At 42.7% G+C, this 23,813-nt stretch overlaps 2 protein-coding genes across 2 annotated transcripts; one reads left to right on the forward strand and one right to left on the reverse strand.

Annotated features, from left to right (window-relative positions):
* Positions 1–576: 576 nt before the first annotated feature.
* LOC142204455 (olfactory receptor 5AR1-like) lies at positions 577–4,851 on the reverse strand. The gene is made up of 3 exons (XM_075275768.1): positions 4,810–4,851; positions 3,608–3,640; positions 577–1,536 (listed from the first exon to the last, which is right to left on the reverse strand). Exons 1-3 carry the CDS (start codon positions 4,849–4,851, stop codon positions 577–579), a joined length of 1,035 nt encoding a protein of 344 aa, XP_075131869.1.
* A 9,930-nt stretch (positions 4,852–14,781) lies between these two features.
* LOC142204456 (olfactory receptor 5AR1-like) lies at positions 14,782–20,439 on the forward strand. Its single transcript, XM_075275769.1, has 2 exons — positions 14,782–15,716; positions 20,301–20,439. Exons 1-2 carry the CDS (start codon positions 14,782–14,784, stop codon positions 20,437–20,439), a joined length of 1,074 nt encoding a protein of 357 aa, XP_075131870.1.
* The last annotated feature ends 3,374 nt before the right edge of the window (positions 20,440–23,813 follow it).

Here is a 23,813-nt window from a genome sequence, read left to right on the forward strand (position 1 = left end):
AAAAAAGGACGAGGGAAGTTATATGGGTAGCATTTGCATCTTATAAAGAATCTTTGGTACAACATAGGTCTGAACTAAGTTTTTCCAACCAAACCAGGAAATCAGTGGGGTATTATAAGATTGAAGTAGAGATTGAACCTCTTGAAGGACAGTAGTGAAGTTGCTGCTGTAGATCTGGTCAATTCTAGGTGTCAACTTCATCTCTAAGTATGGAATAGTCTGGAGTGTCCATTGAAAAGGGAGTGTAAGTCACTTCTCATGGACAGTAATGTCTGGATCGGCAAGATCTCTGATTTGAATGTGTTGACCTTGTAGTTCGAAACTGTATCATATTGAGTTAGTAGGTCATGCAATCAATGAAGGCCTTCTCTAGGGTCTATGATCACAAATAGGATATCATCCACTAAATTGGGAGAGTGCATAACTGTTGTACATGTCATTTACATTTCAGAGTAAATCCTGTACCCGCGCCTGAGCTATAGACCTATATCACTTAATATTTTTTTTTTTTTTAGCTTTATGTATTCTAATTTGTTCCCAAATAAATTCTCTAACCTAACCTTCAAATGAGTTTTTCTAGTCTGGTGTTGAGAACTTTGCCTTCATTTGTTTGGTTAGTGATAAAAGAGCCGCCCAAACCTCCTTATTCCTCAGACTGTAGACCAGAGGATTTAACATCGGAACAACACCAAGGCAAACTATGGATAGTAACATGTCCTGATCTTTAGAGTCTTCACCTTGAGGTTTTGTGTATAAGAAGGTAAGAGGTCCATAGAATAATATAACAGTGATGAGATGGGAGGCGCAGCTGGAGAAAGCTTTCATACGTCCTGCCGAGGAACGGATCTTCAATATGGCTGAGAAGATAAAGATATAAGAGATTATAGTGAGTAGAAATTGTAAGATGGTAATAAGGAAAACTTCAGAGAATATTAAAGCCTCCTGGTTTGTGATGTCTGAGGAGGAAAGCACAAGCACTGAATTCAGATCACAGTAGAAATTCTTGATCTCATGTGAGTAACAGAATTGTCCTACACATGTAAGCAGTGTCTGTGATAGGGCATTAAGAGCACTAACAATCCAGGTGAAGGCCGTCATTACAATGTAGACGTTCTTCCTCATTATTAGGTAATATTGTAAGGGCTTACATATGGCCACATAGCGGTCATAGGCCATTGACGTCAGCATGAAAAATTCACCATCAACACATAAAACAAAGAAAAATATCTGGGTCATACAGCCAGGGAATGAGATCCTGTGATCTTGGGTCAATGTAATAGCAAGCAGTTTAGGAATGATAGAAGTTGTAGATGTCACGTCTAGAATGGCGAGGTTACATAGGAAGAAATACATTGGAGTGTGTAATTTTGTTACCAAACATACAAGAGCAATGATAAGCAAATTTCCTAACAAGGCCATCAGGTAAATGATCAATATCCCAAAAAATAGCTTAACTTGTGTCTGTGATGGCATAGAGAAGGCGACAATGTAAAATTCATTCTCAGAACTTCCATTCGGACAGTCACTCATCTTAGCCTGGGGATAAAAATGTTTTATATGTGATAATGATAAAATACATAAGGGCGATATAAATCTAGTTTCATGGTTGATACATACAACATTACTAATCACATCACAATGACTGTCACCTCAATGGAACCTGAGACAATAGGGTTTGTTGTGTGAATGAATATAAGTAAAAAAAAAAGTCAGAAGTATTAAAAATTCAAACACATATCTATCCTGCTTTTACATAAAACATAAACAAAAAAGGGCCAAAAAGCAGAAGTAGTATATTAAGATGATAGCAATTTAGAGGGTAAGTAGTAGCCAGATTCTGCTCATCAAATGTTATTGATTAAGAGCAAATGTGGCCACCTCACAAAAAAAATTGGCCAGTTTGCTGGTCTGAAGCATTCGGGTGTGTACTAGCACAATGTCAAGGAGGAAAGACATCAGCAACGATCTTAGAGAAGTGCTTATTGTTGCCACTTAATCTGGGAATAATTATAATTATAGATGAGCGAACAGTAAAATGTTCGAAGTTCGATATTCGTTTCGAGTAGCCCCTCAATATTCGACTACTCGAATAGAATATCGAACCCTATTATAGTCTATGGAGGGGAAAATACTCGTTTCAGGGGTAGGCAACATTCGATCAAATTATACTTACCAAGTCCACGAGTGAGGGTCGGGCTGGATCCTCCGAGAAGTCTTCTCCGTGCAGCATCCCCGCGGCATCTTCCGGCTCTGAATTCACTCTGCCAGGCATCGGGACTGGGCAGAGCCGACTGCGTATGCCCGCACTACAAGCGGACATGCGCAGTCGGCTCTGCCCAGGCCTGATGCCTGGCAGAGTTAATTCAGAGCCGGAAGACGCCACGGGGAAGCTCCACGGAGAAGACTTCTAAAGGTAGGAGAAGAACCAGCATTGATTGGCCAACTGCATAGCATTTGGCCAATCAATGCTGGTTCTGCATCAAACTTTTACATTCGAATAGCGAGTGGTACTCGATTGAGTACAAGTATTTCGAATACCGCAGTATTCAATCAAATACCTACTCGATCGAGTGCTACTCGCTCATCTCTAATTATAATGCTATTGCCCAATAAAATGTTTTCTACTTGAATAATGGTTCTCAATGTAGAATGATGGACTTCAAATTAAGACAGCTGACATTCTTATCAGAAGTGGGCATCCCAACAAATTCACCCCAAGGTCAGACCAATTACAAAAGGACCCCAAAAACTACATCTAAGACTCTACAGGTCTTACTTAGCATGCTTAATGTAGAAGTTAATCATAATAAGTTAGAAATACACTGAATATGTACAGTATGTCTTATTTGGAAGGGTTTGACCATTTTGACTACTATGTTGGGCAAGAACCAGCACAGCTTATCATCACAGAATGGTCGATAAAGAAAAGAATGAAGATGTTGTAATGGCCCAGTCCAGAATGAAACCTAAATGAAATCCTGTAGCGAGACCCTAAGAGACTTATGTGCTAACAAAGGTCTACAACCTCGATGAACTAGAGCAACGTTGCAAATAAGAGTTTTCTGTAGGGTATTTCTTTGCAGCAGTCACCACACTATCATGCTGATGGGGATAAGGCACAAGCTCCATCAGTCACAATGGACAATTATACAACTCATCTATTCCTTCTCTACGCAATGACCTCAGGTCACAGAGGTCACTTTCTGATACAAATGAATAGATTCTACTCCAGACCATTGTGTCTATGGCCCATCGTCCTATAGAGAACAGGAAGCCATAGAGTGTTTAGCCTTAGTGACAGAAATTGGAACTGCATGATTTGTGGGATTTTTTTAAAATATGGATATTAATTTTAAAAATTAAATATAACCATCACCAAAAATTCCAAAAAACCCCCACGATTTAAACAATAGATCATTTCCTGGTGACACATTCCTTTTAAGGTCACCAATCAAGTGAGTCTCCCTTGTTTTTACTATTAATATCTTCTACATCTTGTAAAAGAATCACAGGTTGCTCTAAGATAAGATAATATAAGATAACATAAGATAATCCTTTAATAGTTACACCATGGGGACTCTCTTGATACAGACGTGTCCTTCCTTACCTTTTGCTCTTGCCGGTATATATCTAGATATGGCTGTCGATAAAAGATTACAAGATTTTCACGATAAGCTATCCCAAAGTGACATGATTGTATCCTTCATATATCTATGTGGGATCGCCCAGTCATTGCATTGTGAATTGCAGTCTTTCAAGGCATTGGTTAGCATGTTGCGTTATTGTATTATATAGGCGTCATGAGCCGTGGAATCCTTGACCAAATCATGAGTTAAGTTAAGGTTGGCTACAACCGTACATTTGTTCTCAGTTTTCTTCTAGGAGATGGTCTTCTTAAACAAGATGGCCAATATCTATAATATATAGTGAGATGAAAATCTGTTAGTTCAGTTAAGGAGGTGGAATGGTTTCACTAGGGTTATGTTTGTCTTTTATTGCTCTAGTGTATCTAAAATAATAATAGTAGGAAGTGATACATAAATAATCTTTAAGAAATATCAGGACGCGGTAAAACTGCTGTATCTGAAGGCCTATATATTCACCGTAAACAAAAGACAATAAGATATTTCTTATTACAGAACTAGGGTTGAGCGATCAGGATCGGAAAAGATCGGATTCCGATCAGTGATCGAATAAATTTCACGATCGCGATTGGAATTCCGACCCGATTTTTACCAGCGGGATTGAGATCGGAGGTTATCTCAAGATCGTCTCAACCCTAAAAGTGATTTTTTCCCATAGGGAAGCATTGACTAGGGTTGAGGATGGGGATCGGAAAAGATCGGATTCCAATCGGCGATCAAGCAAATTTCGCAATCGGGATCGAGATCGGCTGGAAAATTATCAGAAATCGGATTTTAAAATCAATCTTGAAATCTCAAGATCGGCTCAACCCCATACAGAACACAACAAAAACCATTGAAAATCCATTGAAACTGTTAACCTTTTGTGCCACAATGTACTTGAAGGGGTATTTTAGTTGTTTTTTTTTTAACTCATAGAGGTTGTCCTGATCAGTGTGGGGGCTGGACTGTTTTTGGTGCCTGTTTGAGCTCGGTCCACTGTATACAGGCCAGGCACCTTCACTGCAGTCCAGCCCACACTAATCTCAACAAGCAGTGGAAGTGGCTCCGCACAACTCATCAGTCCCCTACCGACTAGGCATTTATAGCTGATCCTATAGCTGATAGGTCATATAAAAGTTAAGTACAGACAACCCCTTTCAAATAATAAATACTATTTACTCACCTGTCCATTCAGCCAGGGATCCAACACAGAGTCTCCATTCATCCACTATCACCCCCCCTCCCCCCCATTATTAGAAATGAGTACATACATATGCCTTGTATATAATGTATACAGTGTTGGCCAAAAGTATTGGCACCCCTGCAATTCTGTCAGCTAATACTCGTGTTCTTCCAGAAAATGATTGCAAGCACAAATTCTTTGGTATTATTATCTTCATTTAATTTGTCTTCAATGGAAAACCACAAAAAGAATTGTCAAAAAGCCAAATTGGATATAATTCCACACCAAACATAAAAAAGGGGGTGGACAGAAGTATTGGCACTGTTTTGGGAAAAGGCATGAACATAGAGTTTACAGGAAAAAAAAGAGGCCTTCAAAGAAAAGAACACGGTCCCTACAGTCAGACATGGCGGAGGTTCCCTGATGTTTTGGGATTGCTTTGCTGCCTCTGGCACTGGACTGCTTGACCGTGTGCATGGCATTATGAAGTCTGAAGACGACCAACACATTGTGCAGCATCATGTAGGGCCCAGTGTGAGAAAGCTGGGTCTCCCTCAGAGGTCAGGGGTCTTCCAGCAGGACAATGACCCAAAACACACTTCAGGTCAGCACTAGAAAATGGTGGTGAGAGAAAGCCCTGGAGACTTGTAAAGTGGCAGCAATGAGTCCAGCCCTGAATCCCATAGAACACCTGTGGGGGAGGAGAGATCTCTTGATGGCAGTTTGGAGAAGACCCCCTTCACATCTCAGGGGGGACCTGGAGCAGTTTGCCAAAGAAGAATGGTCTAAGATTCCAGCAGAGCCTTGTAAGAAACTCATTGCTGGTTGCCGGAAGCGGTTGTGCGCAGTTATTGCGTCTAAAGGTTGTGCTACCAAGTATTAGGCTGAGGGGGCCAATACTTCTTTCTGGAGTTTTGTGTAAAATGATCAATGATTTGACTTTTTTTTTCATTCTCTTTTGTGTTTTTTCATTGCAAGCAAAATAAATGAAGATATTACCAAAGAGTTTGTGCGTGGAATCATTTTCTGGAAGAACAAGAGGATTATCTGACAGAATTGCAGGGGGGCCAATACTTTTGGCCAACACTGTATGTAGATATACATCTAAACAGGGATAAAAGATGAACCATATAATCCTAGAGAGTAAAACCTACAATATAGAGATGCAGGAGATGTTTGCTTCAGGTACAGTATAGCGGCTCCGAGCAGTGCTCTCCTGTCACTTCCAGACTGACAATGAAGAGCCTTTTTTATAGTGTTAAAATCCAATGGGGATTAGTGTCTATTGGGTTTTGCTCTGTAATTGTAATTATAATTGGATCTTATTAACGTGCAGTTTTTATTAGTTGTTATCTGAGATTTTCTTATATATTTTCCTTTCGGAGAGGTACAGCGGTAGCCGTTGGTACCAGGCCCTGAACCCTCAGGGGGCCCCAAAGGATCCTAATAGAGATGAGCGAACGGTGTTCAATCTATTATTATTTTATTATTATTATTATTTATTTATATAGCACCATTAATTCCATGGTGCTTTACATTTGGGGGTTACATACAGTACACAGAATATAGAGGTAGATATAATACTAACAATGACCGACTGGCACAGTGGGGTAGAGGGCCCTGCCCGCGAGGGCTTACAATCTATGGGGGAAGGGGGTAGAGACAGAAGGAGAGGGGGAGACTGTACAGATGGCGGTGCGGTGATAGTGTTATTGGAGGTTGTAGGCCTTCCTGAATAGGTGAGTCTTCAGGGCCTTCTTGAATCCTGTGATTGTGGGGGTCAGTCTTATGTGCCGTGGTAAGGAGTTCCAGAGTATGGGGGATGCACGGGAGAAATCTTGGAGACGGTTGCGTGAGGAGCGGATGAGAGCAGAGCAGAGCAGGAGGTCATTGGAGGATCTGAGGTTACGTGTGGGCAGGTAGCGGGAGATGAGGTCAGAAATATATGGAGGGGACAGGTTGTGGATGGCTTTGTATGTTAGCGTTAGTAGCTTGAACTCAATTCGCTGGGCTATAGGTAGCCAGTGGAGGGACTGGCAGAGGGGAGCAGCCGGTGAAGATCGGGGGGTGAGGTGGATTAAGCGAGCAGCACCGTTTAAGGTGGACTGGAGGGGGGCAAGGGTGTTAGCTGGGAGTCCATGGAGAAGGGTGTTGCAGTAGTCTAGGCGGGAGATTATGAGGGCATGGACAAGCATCTTAGTGGTTTCCTGGGTGAGGAAGGGGCGAATTCGGTGGATGTTCTGGAGCTGGAGGCGGCAGGAGGTGTTGAGGGCTTGAATATGTGGCTTGAAGGATAGGTCGGAGTCCAGGGTTACCCCAAGGCATCGCGCCTGTGAGACAGGGGTAATTGTGGTTCCATTAACTTTGATAGATGGGTCAGGTGGAGGGGCCATACAGGATGGGCTAAAGATGATAAACTCTGTTTTCTCCATGTTGAGTTTGAGAAAGTGGGAGGAGAGGAAGGAGGCTACAGCCGCTAAACAATCTGGAATTCTGGCCAGCAGGGAGGTAATGTCTGGTCCAGAGATGTAGATTTGGGTGTCATCGGCATAGCAGTGGTACTGAAAGCCATGAGATTCTATGAGTTGGCCCAGGCCAAGGGTGTAGATGGAGAACAGGAGGGGTCCTAGGACGGAGCCCTGGGGGACACCTACAGAGAGAGGGCGAGGTGAGGAGGTGGTGTGCGAGTGGGAGATGCTGAATGTGCGGTCGGTGAGGTATGAGGAGATCCAGGAATGGGCCAGGTCTGAGATACCAAGGGATGAGAGAATTTCTAACAGGAGAGAGTGGTCAATTGTGTCAAAGGCAGAGGAGAGGTCGAGGAGGAGGAGGACAGAGTAATGGCGCTTGGCTTTGGCGGTTAGCAGGTCATTAGTGACTTTTGTTAGGGCAGTTTCAGTGGAGTGCCGGGGTCTGAAGCCTGACTGAAGTCTGTCAAAGAGCAGGTTGGATGAGAAATAGGAGGAGAGTTCAGAGTGGACATGCTGCTCAAGAAGTTTTGAGGCGTACGGGAGCAGTGAGATGGGACGATAGTTGGCAGGAGAGGACGGGTCGAGGGACGGTTTCTTAAGTATAGGAGTGACAGTGGCGTGTTTGAAGGCTGAGGGGAAGGATCCATTGGTTAGGGATAGGTTGAAGAGATGGGTTAGGGCTGGAGTAATGACTTCAGCGAGTTTGGGGATGATGTGTGACAGGATCGGGTCGAGCACGCAGGAGGTGAGGTGGGATTTGGAGATTAGTGAGGAGAGTTTTTCGTCAGTTATGGAGGAGAAACAGGTCAGGGATGAGGAACAGTAAGTAGTTGGGTAGAGGGGTTGTCGGGGAGTAGGGTGAGACTGTCTCTGATGGTGTCAATTTTAGTTTTAAAGTAAGCGGCAAAGTCGTCAGTGGAGATAATTGATATTCGATCGAATATCAGGCCGTTTGAGGTATTCGATTACAATCAAATACCACAAGGCAAACGCACAAAAAATTTGTATCCCCTCCCACCTTCCCTGGCACTTTTTTTGCACCAATAACTGCGCAGGGGAGGTGGGACAGGAACTACGACAATGGAGGCATTGAAAAAAATTGAAATAACCCATTGGCTGCCGAAATCAGGTGACCTCTAATTTATATGAATAGTGGATTTAATATCCGGGTCATATGAGACTGAACTATGTGACTGTGAGACAGGGATAGATGTACAGGCAGGGTTAGCTAGGGATTACCTTTATTTAGGTGGGAATGTTACTTAAACAGCTCTTTGGGGCTCTATCTCGTCGGGATCCCTGTCAGCTTGCGATATGTGGGAGCTGACTTTTTCCCATAGGAGTGCATTGACCAGCGTTGATTGGCCGAATGCCATACAGAGTACAGCATTCAGCCAATCAACATTGGTTCTGCCGTTGGAGGCGGAGTCTGAGATCGGTCCACAGCTGTCTCCATTCTGGTCTGATCTCAGATGTAGCAGTGTTGAGCGCACAGCTTTGCTACACCTGAGATGTAGCAGAGCTAGCCATGCGCTGAGCTTTGCTACACCCAAGATGTAGCAGAGCTGAGTGTGCGCTGAGCTCTACTACATCCAGAGATCTCTGTATATAGTAGAGCTCAGTGCACACTCAGCTCAGCTACATCTCTGGATGTAGCAGAGCTCAGCGTACACTCAGCTCTGCTACATCTCCGGTGTAGCAGAGTTCAGCGCACGGCCATCTCTGCTACATCTCCGGTGTAGCAGAGCTGTGCGCTCAACACTGCTACATCTGAGATCGGACCAGAATGGAGATTGCTGTGGACTGATCTTAGACTCTGCCTCCTCCGGCAGAACCAGCCTTGATTGGCCGAATGCTGTACTCTGTATGGCATTCGGCCAAACAACGCTGGTCAATGCATTCCTATGGGAAAAAGTCAGCTCCCGCATATCGCAAGCTGACAGGGATCCCGACGAGATAGTGGGGTAATACAGGTACTTGGGCATGTTAGATGCCCCCAGGAATGGTTTCCCTGCTGTCCCAATTGCATTCAAGGGTGTTGGCATCATTTCCTGGGGTGTCATAGTGGACAGATAATCACCAAACTGAGGGATATGGAGAAAGTCATCAAGGACTTCCAGAACCCTCTGGACTGACCAATCACCACAAAAGATATACAGGAAAGAATTACCCTGCTGAAAGACAAAAAAGGCCAGCGGCCCTGACATCATCCTACCAGAGATGATCAAATACAGCTCTCCAGACATATATACGGCACTGGCAAAACTATTCACCCTTGTCCTCAATACTGGACACTTCCCCCAAGACTGGAACAAAGTCCTCATAACCCCCATCTACAAGAATGGGAACCAATATGACCCCAACAACTACAGAGGAATCTGCATTAGCAGCACGCTGGGGAAACTGTTCAACAGCATCATCAATAACAGAATCCTTATCTTCATCACATAACACAGGGTCCTCAGCAAGAGCCAAGCAGGGTTCATGCCAAACCACCGCACCACGGACCATATCTACACCCTGCACAGCCTCATCAAGACTCACGTCCACAACACCAGAAGAGGCAAAATATTCGCCTGCTTTGTGGACTTCAACAAGGCGTTTGACTCAGAATGGCACCCAGTATTGTTCCTGAAACTCCTAGAGAGTGGAATAGGAGGAAGAACGTATGACATCATCAAGAGCTCCTACACCGGAAACCAATGCAGTGTGAAGGTGAATGGGAAAAGGACAGCATACTTCCAACAGGCCTGAGGGATCAGACAAGTCTGTAGCCTGAGCCCAATGCTCTTCAAAATCTACATCAATGAACTACCTACAGCCATAGAGGCCTCACCAACACCAGGCCTCATCCCGTAAGGTGAAGTTCCTGCTATACGCTGACGACCTTCTACTCCTGTCCCCCACCAAGAAAGACCTCCAAGAAAGCCTGTCAGTGCTGGAAAAATTCATCACCACATGGGCTCTACCCATCAACCACAAGAAGATCAAAGCCCACAATTCACACTGAACGGCTCCACACTGGAGAAACCCAACACCTATACCTACATGGGGCTGGAGCTCAACCAATCAGGAAGCTTCAAAGCAGCAATAGAAACCCTGAAAGGAAAAGCATGTAGAACCATCTATGCCATCAGAAGACAGATATATCACCTCAAACCACCAGTGAGAGTCTGGCTGAACATATTTGACGCAGTCATCGCTCCGATCCTTCTCTATGGCAGTGAGGTTTGGGGTCCAGCCACCTACCCAGACCAGTCAAAGTGGGATTCCAGCCCAACAGAGACCTTCTACCTGGAGTTCTGCAAGTACCTGCTCCATGTCCATCGCAACACCTCCAACATGGGATGCCAGGCAGAGCTAGGCAGGCTTCCCCTATGGCTCACCATGCAGAAGAGGGCACTATCATTCTGGACACACATACAGGGCAGCAGCCCTGGCTTTTACCACAGAGCCCTGAGCAAACCCGACACCCCCCAACCAAGCATCAGCCGTCTGCCAAACCAAAACCCCCAACATGCCCTGAACAAGGCTCAAATAAAAGGGGCCATTGAGAGAGACAAAGAGCGGTACATCCAGGAATGGAGAAGCGCAATAAATAACTTCAAGAAACTCACCATGTACCAGTCATTGCAAAGGGACTATACCATGGCCACCTACCTGGAGAGAATACTCCACCCCAAACACAGACAGACCCTGAGCCAGTACAGACTGAGCACCCACAGCCTGGAGATGGAGATGGGGCAACTCAGACAGACGTACAAGCCATGGGAGAACAGACTGTGCCAGCACTGTGACCAGGGGGCCCTAGAAGACGAGGCCCACTTCTTGCTACACTGCACCAAATACTCAGCTGTGAGGGCCGTCTACTTCCAAAGACTCTCTGCCCACATCCCAGAATTCACATCTGCAGATGAGAAGAGGAAACTCTAAATCCTACTGGGAGAAGAGGAGACCACTGTGGAGATCGCTGCCCAATACGTGTCCAGCTGTCACCAACTAAGAGGAAGATGAGACCCCACAGACTGTTATACCCCAAATCACCCCCCCCCCCCCATATCCACCACTCTCCCCCCCAACTCCAACTCTCTCCCCCCACTTTACTAGCTTTGGCAATGCCAAATATCTATTCAGACGTGCCAATAAAGATTGTTTGATTCTTGACAGTCCAGAGGCAATGCCGCTTGTATTGGAGGAGCTCCTGCATCAATAGCAGCTATTTCAGCCAGAAAGGTTTCCCAATCAGGTCGTAAGCCTGAGCTCAGATCTGATGCTCAGTGGTGGTCCACAACGTGCACGCAACAATACTTAGCTTTGGCGCCAAAGTGTAGAATTAGGGTATTAGCACCTTCTATTGACACTCAGTTCAGCCTGTTGTTATTAGTTAAAGACAACATCTTCAGTCAATTATTATTTGCATTAAGGACTCTAGATTATTCACCATTTCCTGTTGTAATTTAACTTCAGAGGATCCCGTGCATTTCAGAAATATTACCAAGTCCACCAAATTGCCTGTTTCCACTTGCTCAGGACTGGATACTGATATTCACTAGGGGTCACCAGGGAGGTCTGGCTTTAGACTTTCATATAAATTTGTTAGCCCCCGTGCTGCATCGCTGGTAAGCCGGTTTTACACACAAGTCTTCCTTTATCGGAGGTATTAATAAGTAATTGGGGTGGCCGTCCTAGACGGGCCCATTGGTTGGCAAACTATAGTGAGGTAGTTTGGACATATAGAGCCAGGTTATGAAGCACAGGGGTGTCTTTTATCCAGTTGAGTGTGTGTTAAATTCTGTCTGGTTACGAAGTCTTAGTAAAATACGTCTTAGCCGAACTGGTATTGGGTCACCCTTCTCATCTGTTACTTCACTGTATTCTGGGCAGCCCGCCTTTGTCATGGATCCTCTAGTGTTGTGGTTTATAATAAGGACCCCAATGTTTTTGACTTCAAAAGCGGTGCCGCACTTAGTGCAATTCTTGCCAACATAACAAAATAGACATAAAACTAACATAGTCAAAGTTAAAGTTTGCTGCAATTGTTCATTTAACTTAAGTATCAAGTTAGACTTTGCTGCATCTGTAACATGATCAAAACCATATAATGCTTTATGAACTGACTAAAAAAACTTCACTACTATCTGTAAAATAATTCCTTATTCTACAATAGAAGATTCCTCCTGGTATTTTCTATCTTCTCAAAGGACCTCCAGTAATTTACCGGGAACATTATAAAATAGAATCTCTCAGATCATCCCAGTAATAGAAGCCAAAGAGATCAGACTGGAGGCCGTCTCTATGTCAGTCTGAGCTACTGCCCCACATTACATGTATTCTTTACATAAGGTAATATTTACTACTGTAAATGATTATTCTTTATCCTTATAGAAGTTTTCTGCACAAAGGTATGTGATTAAGTATAGTAGATTTTTTCTCTCAACAGAATAGCTGTACCTTCAGGAGAAGTGAGATAAGAACCGATTAAGGAGGTCAGGTATACCATCTAATATTACTAGTTACAACAGGTTTTACATCTTGGCAATCAACTGTTATAGTAATTATATGTTATGTGGGGTTTTTTTGTATGTATTGTACTGTATCGTATTGTATGAGTTGTAATTTTTAGTTTGTTCTTATACCTATTTTATTTCTTATCTCTCTATTTACACAGGTATATCACCATCTAAATAACAAGCAATATGTGTTACAATCCTAGGAGATACAAACTCATCTTTATTTCCTGGGTCTCAGTTAGACATTCTTACAAATACATGTTTGTCTGCTTTCCTTTATGAACCAAACTGTTTCAGATAAAAAATAAATAAATAAAAAATGTAAATTCAAAAATAACTCAAAAACTCAATAAAATGAGTCATTCTGCCTGTTTTGATGGTATATAAGAAGCTGTCACTTTAGTTAAAAAACATACTGGAGTAATTTATACTGAGTTCCAAATCATTGTACAAATAATATTTTTCATGGCTGATACAAACGACAGTATAAGGTCCAAATTTTCAACCATTGATGATGACAATTTTTTTTCCACAAATTAAAAATCAGAATCCAATGTTCCAAATTATTCGGCACAACAATTTCTAATAATAATAATAATAATAATAATAATAATAATACATTTTATTTATATAGCGCCAACATATTCCGCAGCGCTGTACAATTTGTAGGGTTCAAATCCAAACAGAAAGATACATTACAAAGAAAGTCATTTCACACAATGGGACTGAGGGCCCTGCTCGCAAGAACTTATAATCTATAAGGTAGAGGGGGTGACACAAGAGGGGGCGGCATTGCTTATGCAGAAGTCAGACACTTTTGTAATAGAGGTGACTGTCATTACATAAACATAAGACTTTATGAGCAGTCGACAGTCGTGTCCTGTAACATGTGGATGGAGCTTGGACAGATAAAGTTATCCTTACATGACATCATATCATGTGGGGAAGTGTGGGAGCGGAGACAGAGGAGGGTTAAAGGTTTACGTTAGACATTGTGATAGGCCTGTCTGAAATTTCTAAACATTTTATAGATTGTAAAGAACTGAAAATGGTCATTTATAGAATTTTTAATATTAAGAGGTGACATTTACCGAAATCTAAAGCGGTTTTAATCAAACACATCTTCACAGGCCAAGTTACATGATACTAAAGGGCCCTTCTTTGATATCACCTTCACAATTCTTACATCCATTGAACTTTTGAGATTTTGGGTAGGATGTCAGAATAGTCTCCCAGAGCTGCTGTCCTGATGTGAACTGTCCCCCACAATCATAGATCTTTGTCTTGAGGATACTCCAAAGGGTCTCTATAGGGTTGGGATCATGGTGGCCACAACATTAATTTCTCTCCTTTTATGCTTATAGCATCCAGTGACTCAGAGATATTATTTGCCGCATGAGATGGTGCATTGTCCTGCATGAAGATTTTTCTGCGAAAGACATAGTTCTTCTTTTTGAACCATGGAAAAATTCGCAGAGGTCAGTTTCACACCATCACAGATGGTAAAAGCCTCTTTCCCCATGATTCCGGTCCAAAACCTTGCTGACATTACAGCCTTGTTGAGATATGGTGGCCATCCACCAATCATCCACGACACCATCCACCTGGACCACCAGGGTTGTACAGCATTCATCAGAAACAAGGCTGTTTCACCATTGGTCTTCAAATATGTTTGGTGGCCTAAATGTAGGTTCAAGAGCAAATGCAAGCCCCTGCAGTATCTTACACCTTGAGGTTTGTGGGACTAGAGAGACACCAGTCTACTACTTTGTAATGGTATTTTAGCAGCTTCTCTATTAATCTGTTTAATTTTTCTGGTAGAAACCTTCCCTCTTATGCCTCTATATGCAACTTTATCTTATTTTTTTTAATAATTTTGTATATTTTTGGTAGGTTGTTAAGATTTTTCTCAATGTTCAGGTTGTTATCAGTGATGGCACTACCTAAATATCCCTAAATCTATATCACATTTTGATCTGCAGGCCAACAATATGAACGACTGTCCAAATTCTAGCTCTCAGAATGAATTTTATATTGTCGCTTTCCCAATGTCTCCAACGGGTCAGCTTGAGCTATTTTTAGGGATTTTGATCATTTACATAATAGTTGTGATAGGAAATTTGACAATCATTTTTCTGATATGGACAGTGAGAAAATTACACACAGCAATGTATTTCTTCTTGGGTAACCTCGCCACTCTAGATATCGCATCCACCTCTACGAGTATCCCTAAGTTTCTTACTATCACCCTGACCCAGGATCACAGCATCTCCTTTTCTGGCTGTATGACCCAGATGTTTTTCTTTGTTTTTATTACTGACAGTGAAGTCTTCCTTCTCACGTCAATGGCCTATGACCGCTATGTGGCAGTATGTAAGCCCTTACAGTATTACACAATAATGAGAAGAGATGTCTACGTTGTATTGGCGGCCTCCTCGTGGATAATCGGAGCTCTAAATTCTCTATTACACACAATACTTACCGCCATATTACAATTCTGTGATTCCCATGATATCAATACCTTCTACTGTGATCTGAATTCAGTGGTTGCTCTTTCATCCTCAGACATCACAAGCAGGAAGATGTTTATATTAATTGAAGCCATTCTAATTCCTTTTGCACTGTTCCTGCTCACTCTAATCTCTTACGCCTTTATCTTCTCAGCCATATTGAAGATCCGTTCCTCGGCAGGACGTATGAAAGCTTTCTCCAGCTGCACCTCCCACCTCATCACTGTTATATTATTCTATGGACCAAGTATATTCTTGTACATGAAACCTCAATCTGAAGACACTAAAGATCAGGACATGTTACTATCGATGCTTTATCTAGTTGTGGTTCCGATGTTAAATCCTCTGGTCTACAGTCTGAGGAATAAGGAAGTTTGGGAGGCCATTCTATCGGTAACCAAACAAAGGAAGACAAGGTCCTAGACAACGTTACTTTGCCATATGTAATGTCAGGGTTGACAACTTAGTAAAATAATAGACACATTTTATGTGAACAAACTGCAATAACAAAAACTAAATAATAAAGATGATGAGAGATGTATGCCTAAAGGGTCGGACATTGTCACACCATTTAATGTGGGATGTAATTATTCATGTAATGGCATATAAACTTCACATTATTGACTGTGTATTCAGCTAGTGAGATCTCCATAGCTGACTATGTTATTAAAGATGTTTGAAAGATGAACACTCAGCTTTGTTATGACTTAGAACTAATGTTCTAGCTTGAATAAAGCCAGAGATATTACTATTTTAAATCACCCCCTTTGCATACCCTTCATATTGTAGAAACCCATCATGAAACAAATGTTCATTTGGTGACTGCTACATCTCTAGGTCCAGAATGAAAATAATGTGACTATGGGAATTGATGGTTTATCTTGTGTATATAACAAGCTCCTTGATGCAGGCATTCAATACAGTTTCTGTACCACTTTACACCAGGTATACTCTTCCTGCATGTAGACAATTCCAAAATATGATCACACTAGCCTCTACCTGCAACTTCGTCTGCGTATTGTTGGCATCGATGATCCACCTATATTCATCTTATTGATGGTTTGCCTGCTCCAGTGTTTCGGCAGATCTCAAGCTGTCCTGCCGCTGAACTTGTTCCTCACACTGTGCCTGGGATTGTTCCAGCATCTCAGCAGCTCACTGGGAAGCCATATAATGAGTGTGTTGTTAGCGTCGATTATCCACCTGCTCCGGCGATTCGGCTGCTCTAAGAGCCAGTTGACGCCTAGCTTGCTCAATCCTCCTCAGCTCCGCTTAAGGAGAAGTCTGTGACTTCTGGATACCTTCATAGCTCTCATTGTTTTAGAATTTTGCGACACATTAGATTTTCTTTTTCCTGGCATGTTTAAAATCTGTTTCTCAGCACTGGAGCAGATCAGATAATATGCAAATGCTTGTACACAATTAACTCAGTGTTATCTGTGTGTTTACATAAAGAGATAACAGCCCTGGCTTTATCAGCAACCTGCAATTAGCTGTTGGCAAGAGCAGTGTAATATAGTATGTGAGCATACATGCATAATAGTTGTGAATTCATGTCATTTACCTGGATAAAAAGTAGCCTGTGTGTTAATCCAGGTTACAATCTATCTATGTGCCAAATGTCATCCAAATCCTTTCAGTCATTTTTGCGTGATCGAGTAACAAATACACAAACACACAATCATCCAAACGTACAAACTTTCACTTTTATAACATCAGTAGGATTAACAAGTAACATAGTAAAATAGTAGATGTTCAAGACACAGTAGCATCAAGTCCAACCGATACCCTACTTTGTTAATACAGAGCAAGGCAAATTCCTTTCCAACTCCAAATCTGGCAAACAATATAAAATCTTGGATCAACTTGCCTTCACCAAAAGCCTAAAACTCGTAACTTGTAAGGAAAGGACGTCAAATTTCTAAAAGATTTTTAGCAAAAAAGTTTCATTAACTCTTCTAAGCACATGACATATTATTACTTCATGTGCCTAGTATCTGCTCAGGAGTTGACCAGGTACCATGAACAGCTTGTAACATACAACCGATACCGTGATGTATCACCTTTAGATGGAGATTAGAGATGAGTGAGTAGTACTCGATTGAGTAGATATTCAATCGAATACTATGGTATTCGAAATACTCATACTCGATCGAGTACCACTCGCTATTCGAATGTAAAAGTTTGATGCAGAACCAGCATTGATTGGCCGAATGCTATACAGTCGGCCAATCAACGCTGGTTCTTCTCCTACCTTTAGAAGTCTTCTCTGTGCAGCTTCCCCGCGGCATCCGCTTGTAGTGCAGGCATGCGCAATCGGCTCTGCCCAGGCCCGATGCCTGGCAGAGTGAATTCAGAGCCGGAAGATGCCGCGGGGACGCTGCACAGAGAAGACTTCTCGGAGGATCCAGCCCGACCCTCACTCGTGGACTTGGTAAGTATAATTTGATTGAATGTTGCCTATCCCTGAAACGAGCATTTTCCCCCATAGACTATAATAGGGTTCGATATTCGATTTGAGTAGTCGAATATTGAGGGGCTACTCAAAACGAATATCGAACCTCAAACATTTTACTGTTCGCTCATCTCTAATGGAGAGAGCTCAACTGTTGGCAGTAACCCCTTACATGCTGTGGTCAAACACAACCATAGCACCTAAGGGGTTTGTTAATTCTGTATCATGCCATTCTCTTTTGGGGAGTGCTATTCGGTTGTATTGATAGGGTTGGAAGCCTTTATACATGAAATCCTATTTGTTATTCTGCTGCTAATATCCCCATTATGGCTGCCGCACATTTTATGTTTATCTCTGAGGTTGTGTTTGTATACAATAAGGAGCGGTTCTTCTTAATCCACTATAATTACTACTGGTACATTTACATTCTGCCAGGAGTAACTGTACAAAAGTAAAAAAAACAACCGAGAAAAGCCGATGTGAGCATTTTATAGGAAATCCAAGAGCTCTGTACTGCAAATACAGGACAAATACGTGCAGGCAGGATGCAGTTAAAAAGATTCTTAGCACAAGAAAAGAGCCATCAATGTGCATAGTCAGGAAAACTGTAATCATTAAATTGTATTGAGTTTCCATCTTCATCTACTCTACACATCATGTTATTCTCTATAGGGAACTGCTATATAAAGTAGAGCTACACTTTGTTGTCTGATCTAAAGGGAACGCAGGAACATCTTCAGTTCTAGGCTGTAATACATGCATGCGCTCCCTATTAGAGATGAGCGAACACTAAAATGTTCGAGGTTCGAAATTCGATTCGAACAGCCGCTCACTGTTCGAGTGTTCGAATGGGTTTCGAACCCCATTATAGTCTATGGGGAACATAAACTCGTTAAGGGGGAAACCCAAATTCGTGTCTGGAGGGTCACCAAGTCCACTATGACACCCCAGGAAATGATACCAACACCCTGGAATGACACTGGGACAGCAGGGGAAGCATGTCTGGGGGCATAAAAGTCACTTTATTTCATGGAAATCCCTGTCAGTTTGCGATTTTCGCAAGCTAACTTTTCCCCATAGAAATGCATTGGCCAGTGCTGATTGGCCAGAGTACGGAACTCGACCAATCAGCGCTGGCTCTGCTGGAGGAGGCGGAGTCTAAGATCGCTCCACACCAGTCTCCATTCAGGTCCGACCTTAGACTCCGCCTCCTCCGGCAGAGCCAGCGCTGATTGGCCGAAGGCTGGCCAATGCATTCCTATGCGAATGCAGACTTAGCAGTGCTGAGTCAGTTTTGCTCAACTACACATCTGATGCACACTCGGCACTGCTACATCAGATGTAGCAATCTGATGTAGCAGAGCCGAGGGTGCACTAGAACCCCTGTGCAAACTCAGTTCACGCTAATAGAATGCATTGGCCAGCGCTGATTGGCCAATGCATTCTATTAGCCCGATGAAGTAGAGCTGAATGTGTGTGCTAAGCACACACATTCAGCACTGCTTCATCAAGCCAATACAATGCATTAGCCAGTGCTGATTGGCCAGAGTACGGAATTCGGCCAATCAGCGCTGGCCAATGCATTCTATTAGCGTGAACTGAGTTTGCACAGGGGTTCTAGTGCACCCTCGGCTCTGCTACATCAGATTGCTACATCTGATGTAGCAGTGCCGAGTGTGCATCAGATGTGTAGTTGAGCAAAACTGACTCAGCACTGCTAAGTCTCTGCATTCGCATAGGAATGCATTGGCCAGCCTTCGGCCAATCAGCGCTGGCCAATGCATTCTATTAGCTTGATGAAGCAGAGTGTGCACAAGGGTTCAAGCGCACCCTCGGCTCTGATGTAGCAGGCTGAGGGTGCACAAGGGTTCAAGTGCACCCTCGGCTCTCCTACATCAGAGCCGAGGGTGCGCTTGAACCCTTGTGCAGCCTCGGCTCTGCTACATCAGAGCCGAGGGTGCGCTTGAACCCTTGTGCACACTCTGCTTCATCAAGCTAATAGAATGCATTGGCCAGCACTGATTGGCCAGAGTACGGAATTCGGCCAATCAGCGCTGGCCAATGCATCCCTATGGGAAAAAGTTTATCTCACAAAAATCACAATTACACACCCGATAGAGCCCCAAAAAGTTATTTTTAATAACATTCCCCCCTAAATAAAGGTTATCCCTAGCTATCCCTGCCTGTACAGCTATCCCTGTCTCATAGTCACAAAGTTCACATTCTCATATGACCCGGATTTGAAATCCACTATTCGTCTAAAATGGAGGTCACCTGATTTCGGCAGCCAATGACTTTTTCCAATTTTTTTCAATGCCCCCGGTGTCGTAGTTCCTGTCCCACCTCCCCTGCGCTGTTATTGGTGCAAAAAAGGCGCCAGGGAAGGTGGGAGGGGAATCGAATTTTGGCGCACTTTACCACGTGGTGTTCGATTCGATTCGAACATGGCGAACACCCTGATATCCGATCGAACATGTGTTCGATAGAACACTGTTCGCTCATCTCTACTCCCTATATATAACTCTAATTATAAATATACCTAAAGAAACCATCAGCAAGAAGAAGACAAACGGTTTAGTCTGAAACATCTTTGTAAAAAGAAAAATGTTAAGAACAGGATGAAGAAAAGGAAGACCATCATCAGGAAGAAGAAAAAGTTTGACCTGAAATGTGCTTCTAAATAGAATATGAAGGATAGGGTTATTAGAAAAATTGTGTGAGAATAATTAGACACAACCCCGCAATCCCAAACCTTCCCATCAGAAAATATAGTTTAAAAAATAAAACTAAGCTAAGCTAAAGCCGTGTCCTTGGTGAATGAGTCAATAAGTGTCATGGAGTCTTCTCTCGGTCAGATCTGAGGTCTTTTTCTCTTTCTTATGTTCATCTTCCTGATGGTTTTTCTTTATCCTCCAATAATCCCATTTGCAGCAGATTACATATGGAGGAGAAAATGGAGCTCAGCTACATGTGTATGAGGTCATATTCTTAGATGTTCACTATGATAGAGGTCAGTATGTACAAGAAGTGATAGGGAAGTTCTGTACAGGTTTGTGTCATCCAGTAGGGTTGGGGCCGTTCTAAGCAAAAGCCCCATAGTAGCCTCATCCGCCACATTCTATAGGTGACATATTTAGTCTATAGCAGTATGACTAGCAGATCTTATTATCACTTGTCTGTGACATCAGAGGACAAAGGGCCAAATCATAGTGGCACCACAGCTGCTAATAGTGATATGGCTCACCGGTGTCTGTCCTCTCTGGAGGGGCAGACCTGCCACATTCACAAATACATGACTCGCTGGTGATTTGATTTATTTACCTCAGTGGCAGATCATCTGGTCTTTGGTGATTAAATCGTCTACTTTTATCACCTACCGTGAGACCCAGTACAAGATTTTATTCCACTGGTACCACACTCCGGCTCGACTCCACACCCTTAATCCTGCTATTCCCTCAGTTTGCTGGAGATGTATGTCCAGTTTGGGGACTCTCTATCACATTTTCTGGGATTGCTGTTTAATTCATCCTTTTTGGCTAGAGGTTAAGTCCATGCTGTCCCACTAGATCAGTTGGTCTATCTCCTCAACCTCCCCAACCCCCCAACCCCATCCCCCCCGCTCTCTGAGCAAAAAATTTTCTGTACAGGTTTGTGCCATCCAGTAGGGTTAGGGCCGTTCTAAGCAAAAGCCCCATAGTAGGCTCATCTGCCACATTCTATAGGTGACATATTTAGGCCATAGCAGTACGACTAGCAGCTCTTATTATCACTTGTCTGTGACATCAGAGGCTTTAGTGCTAAATTTAAATGGACAAAGTGTTATGATTAGCAGGAAACTATAAAAAAAACCTAAATAATAATATCTTACAGAGCTCAACTGGGCTCTGAGCCACAGAGCTACCCTGGTGTGAACAAGGCCCAGTTAATGTCACTGCCGGGCTACAACACCATCTGGGTACAAACAGAAACTTATAGAATGATCTATGCTGGATAGAGCAGCTGCAAATTAAAACTAAAGTCTTGCATTTACTCCACTGTAAGACAAACACAAACTAACAATGACCATGTGCTCCCAGTAACCTCCTGGGCCGCTCCCACCACAGCCACCTGCTGTTGCAGCACTAGCGGTAGCAGCCAGACTAAGGTAGGAGGAGGATTACTAACTCAGGGGAGGATTCCAACAATTTTATCATAAAGTGGAGTTTCTAACTACCTACCTAACTAAGGCAGCTTGCTGCCAAACTAATGTCTTGGACAACATGCACAATTCTGAGTTTAGGCTAAGGCACTGGGCGAACAGACCTGTCTCCTTAAATAGAGGGAAGGGGGTTCTAAACACCAAGCCCAGGTGCCCACGCCAGTTGCTCATAGGTTAGCACCACCGTCAGTCAGAAGACCAACCACACCTATCGGCTGCAAAGGGATTAACCCCATGCATGCTGGACTGAGCAGAAACAGCGGAACAGGCTGCGACCCTGCTCTCTTGGCCGCACAAGCCGCACAGTCCTAACACAAAGGGCCAAATGATAGTGGGGCCACAGCCGCTAGTAGTGATACAGATCTAATATGAATAAAAAAATGTTTCCCCTGCTGAACATGTATCATAGTACAGGTATAGATCATAGTTGGGCCATCACTGCTATTAGCGGCTATGATTTATTATCCCTATCAACCTTTTTTTTTTTTTTTTTACTTTAGACAACATAAGAGAGGATGGGAAGATGTGAGAGGGAATGAAGGAGGTTGACACTGCCTGGCAATTGATATGAATTGCCATTTGGGTCCTGCAATGCAACTTTTGCTAGGGGTTAACAGCAAAATATCATATTACGGAAGACAACAAAAACCAATGACAAATCATTGACAATGATTTATGAATTGGATTTTGTTGTCTTCTTTGCTACGATGTCACGCTGACAAAGTTTAACTGTAGAAGTTCAGGTTAACTCTGCTTCATGTGGATATTGAAAGAAATTTTTGAGAGAAGTCCTCAGTAGTTGATACCTTTTTTAATGGCTAACTTAAAAAAAAATTTGATGACATATCGAGCTTTCGGGACTCTATAGAGGTCCCTTCATCAGGACGGTATAACACAATTTCTGAAGGTAGGCATATGATGTGTATATTGTGTATGCTATGTATGTATACATGAAAATGTAAGAGAAAATATCAGAGTAAAAATAATACATTGGCAAATTATTCTGATACAATTATCATCTACATTTACAGATCAAATCTCAATAGGGAAGAATTCCCATCAGATTTATCAGACTATAAAACAGGCATTTCCGAGTCAGACTAGACCTGTCAGGAGGCAGCACTGCCAGGAGCCGCTACATTGTATCTAACACATGACATTGTATTTTTTCCTGGAATTATTTGGTTCAGGTTTTATACCTATTTGGATGTATGTATTCCCATTTATTATGTACAATGTGAACATGACTAATTTCTGTGAATTGGGAAGTTACATTGGATACATTGGACTTTTTCACTAAGTAGGGTTGAATCTCTGTATGGATCACGGTGTAAGGTTATGGAGCTGTGTGATACTCTCTTCTACTTGTCTCCGATTTCACGCTGATCTCTTCTATATCTAGTCAGTGTGTAGGAAACAGATGGAAGGGAGTATGACTGCAGGATTGGGTTACATACATGGCTTTTCATCTGTGCCAAAGAAACACGTTCAACAGGAAGTTACTTATCTTTTCACTTCAGATACATTGGAGCTGTATATAATACATAGCCATACGTCTAGCCAATAATTCAATGTAAGTTTTTTGATTGGTGATTACACAATAAGAAGACTGTAGATCTGAATACAGAACTGATGGGATTAGGGCAATACAATAGTGTATATAATATTATTCATATAACCAGAAGTTTCCAAAAGTCCCAGTACATCCAAGATCGTTCACCTTCTAATCTGAATGTTCATCCAAATGGCTTCAGGGATAGGAATCGGAGATGACACTTGGCATCTACTTGGCTGACTTCGAGCAGTATTATACACACCTACGCAGCCAGCAGATGTATCATCTTACCACTGTATACAATC

The sequence above is a fragment of the Leptodactylus fuscus genome, chromosome 5 (assembly GCF_031893055.1).
Source record: "Leptodactylus fuscus isolate aLepFus1 chromosome 5, aLepFus1.hap2, whole genome shotgun sequence".
NCBI classification, from domain to species: Eukaryota; Metazoa; Chordata; class Amphibia; order Anura; family Leptodactylidae; genus Leptodactylus; species Leptodactylus fuscus.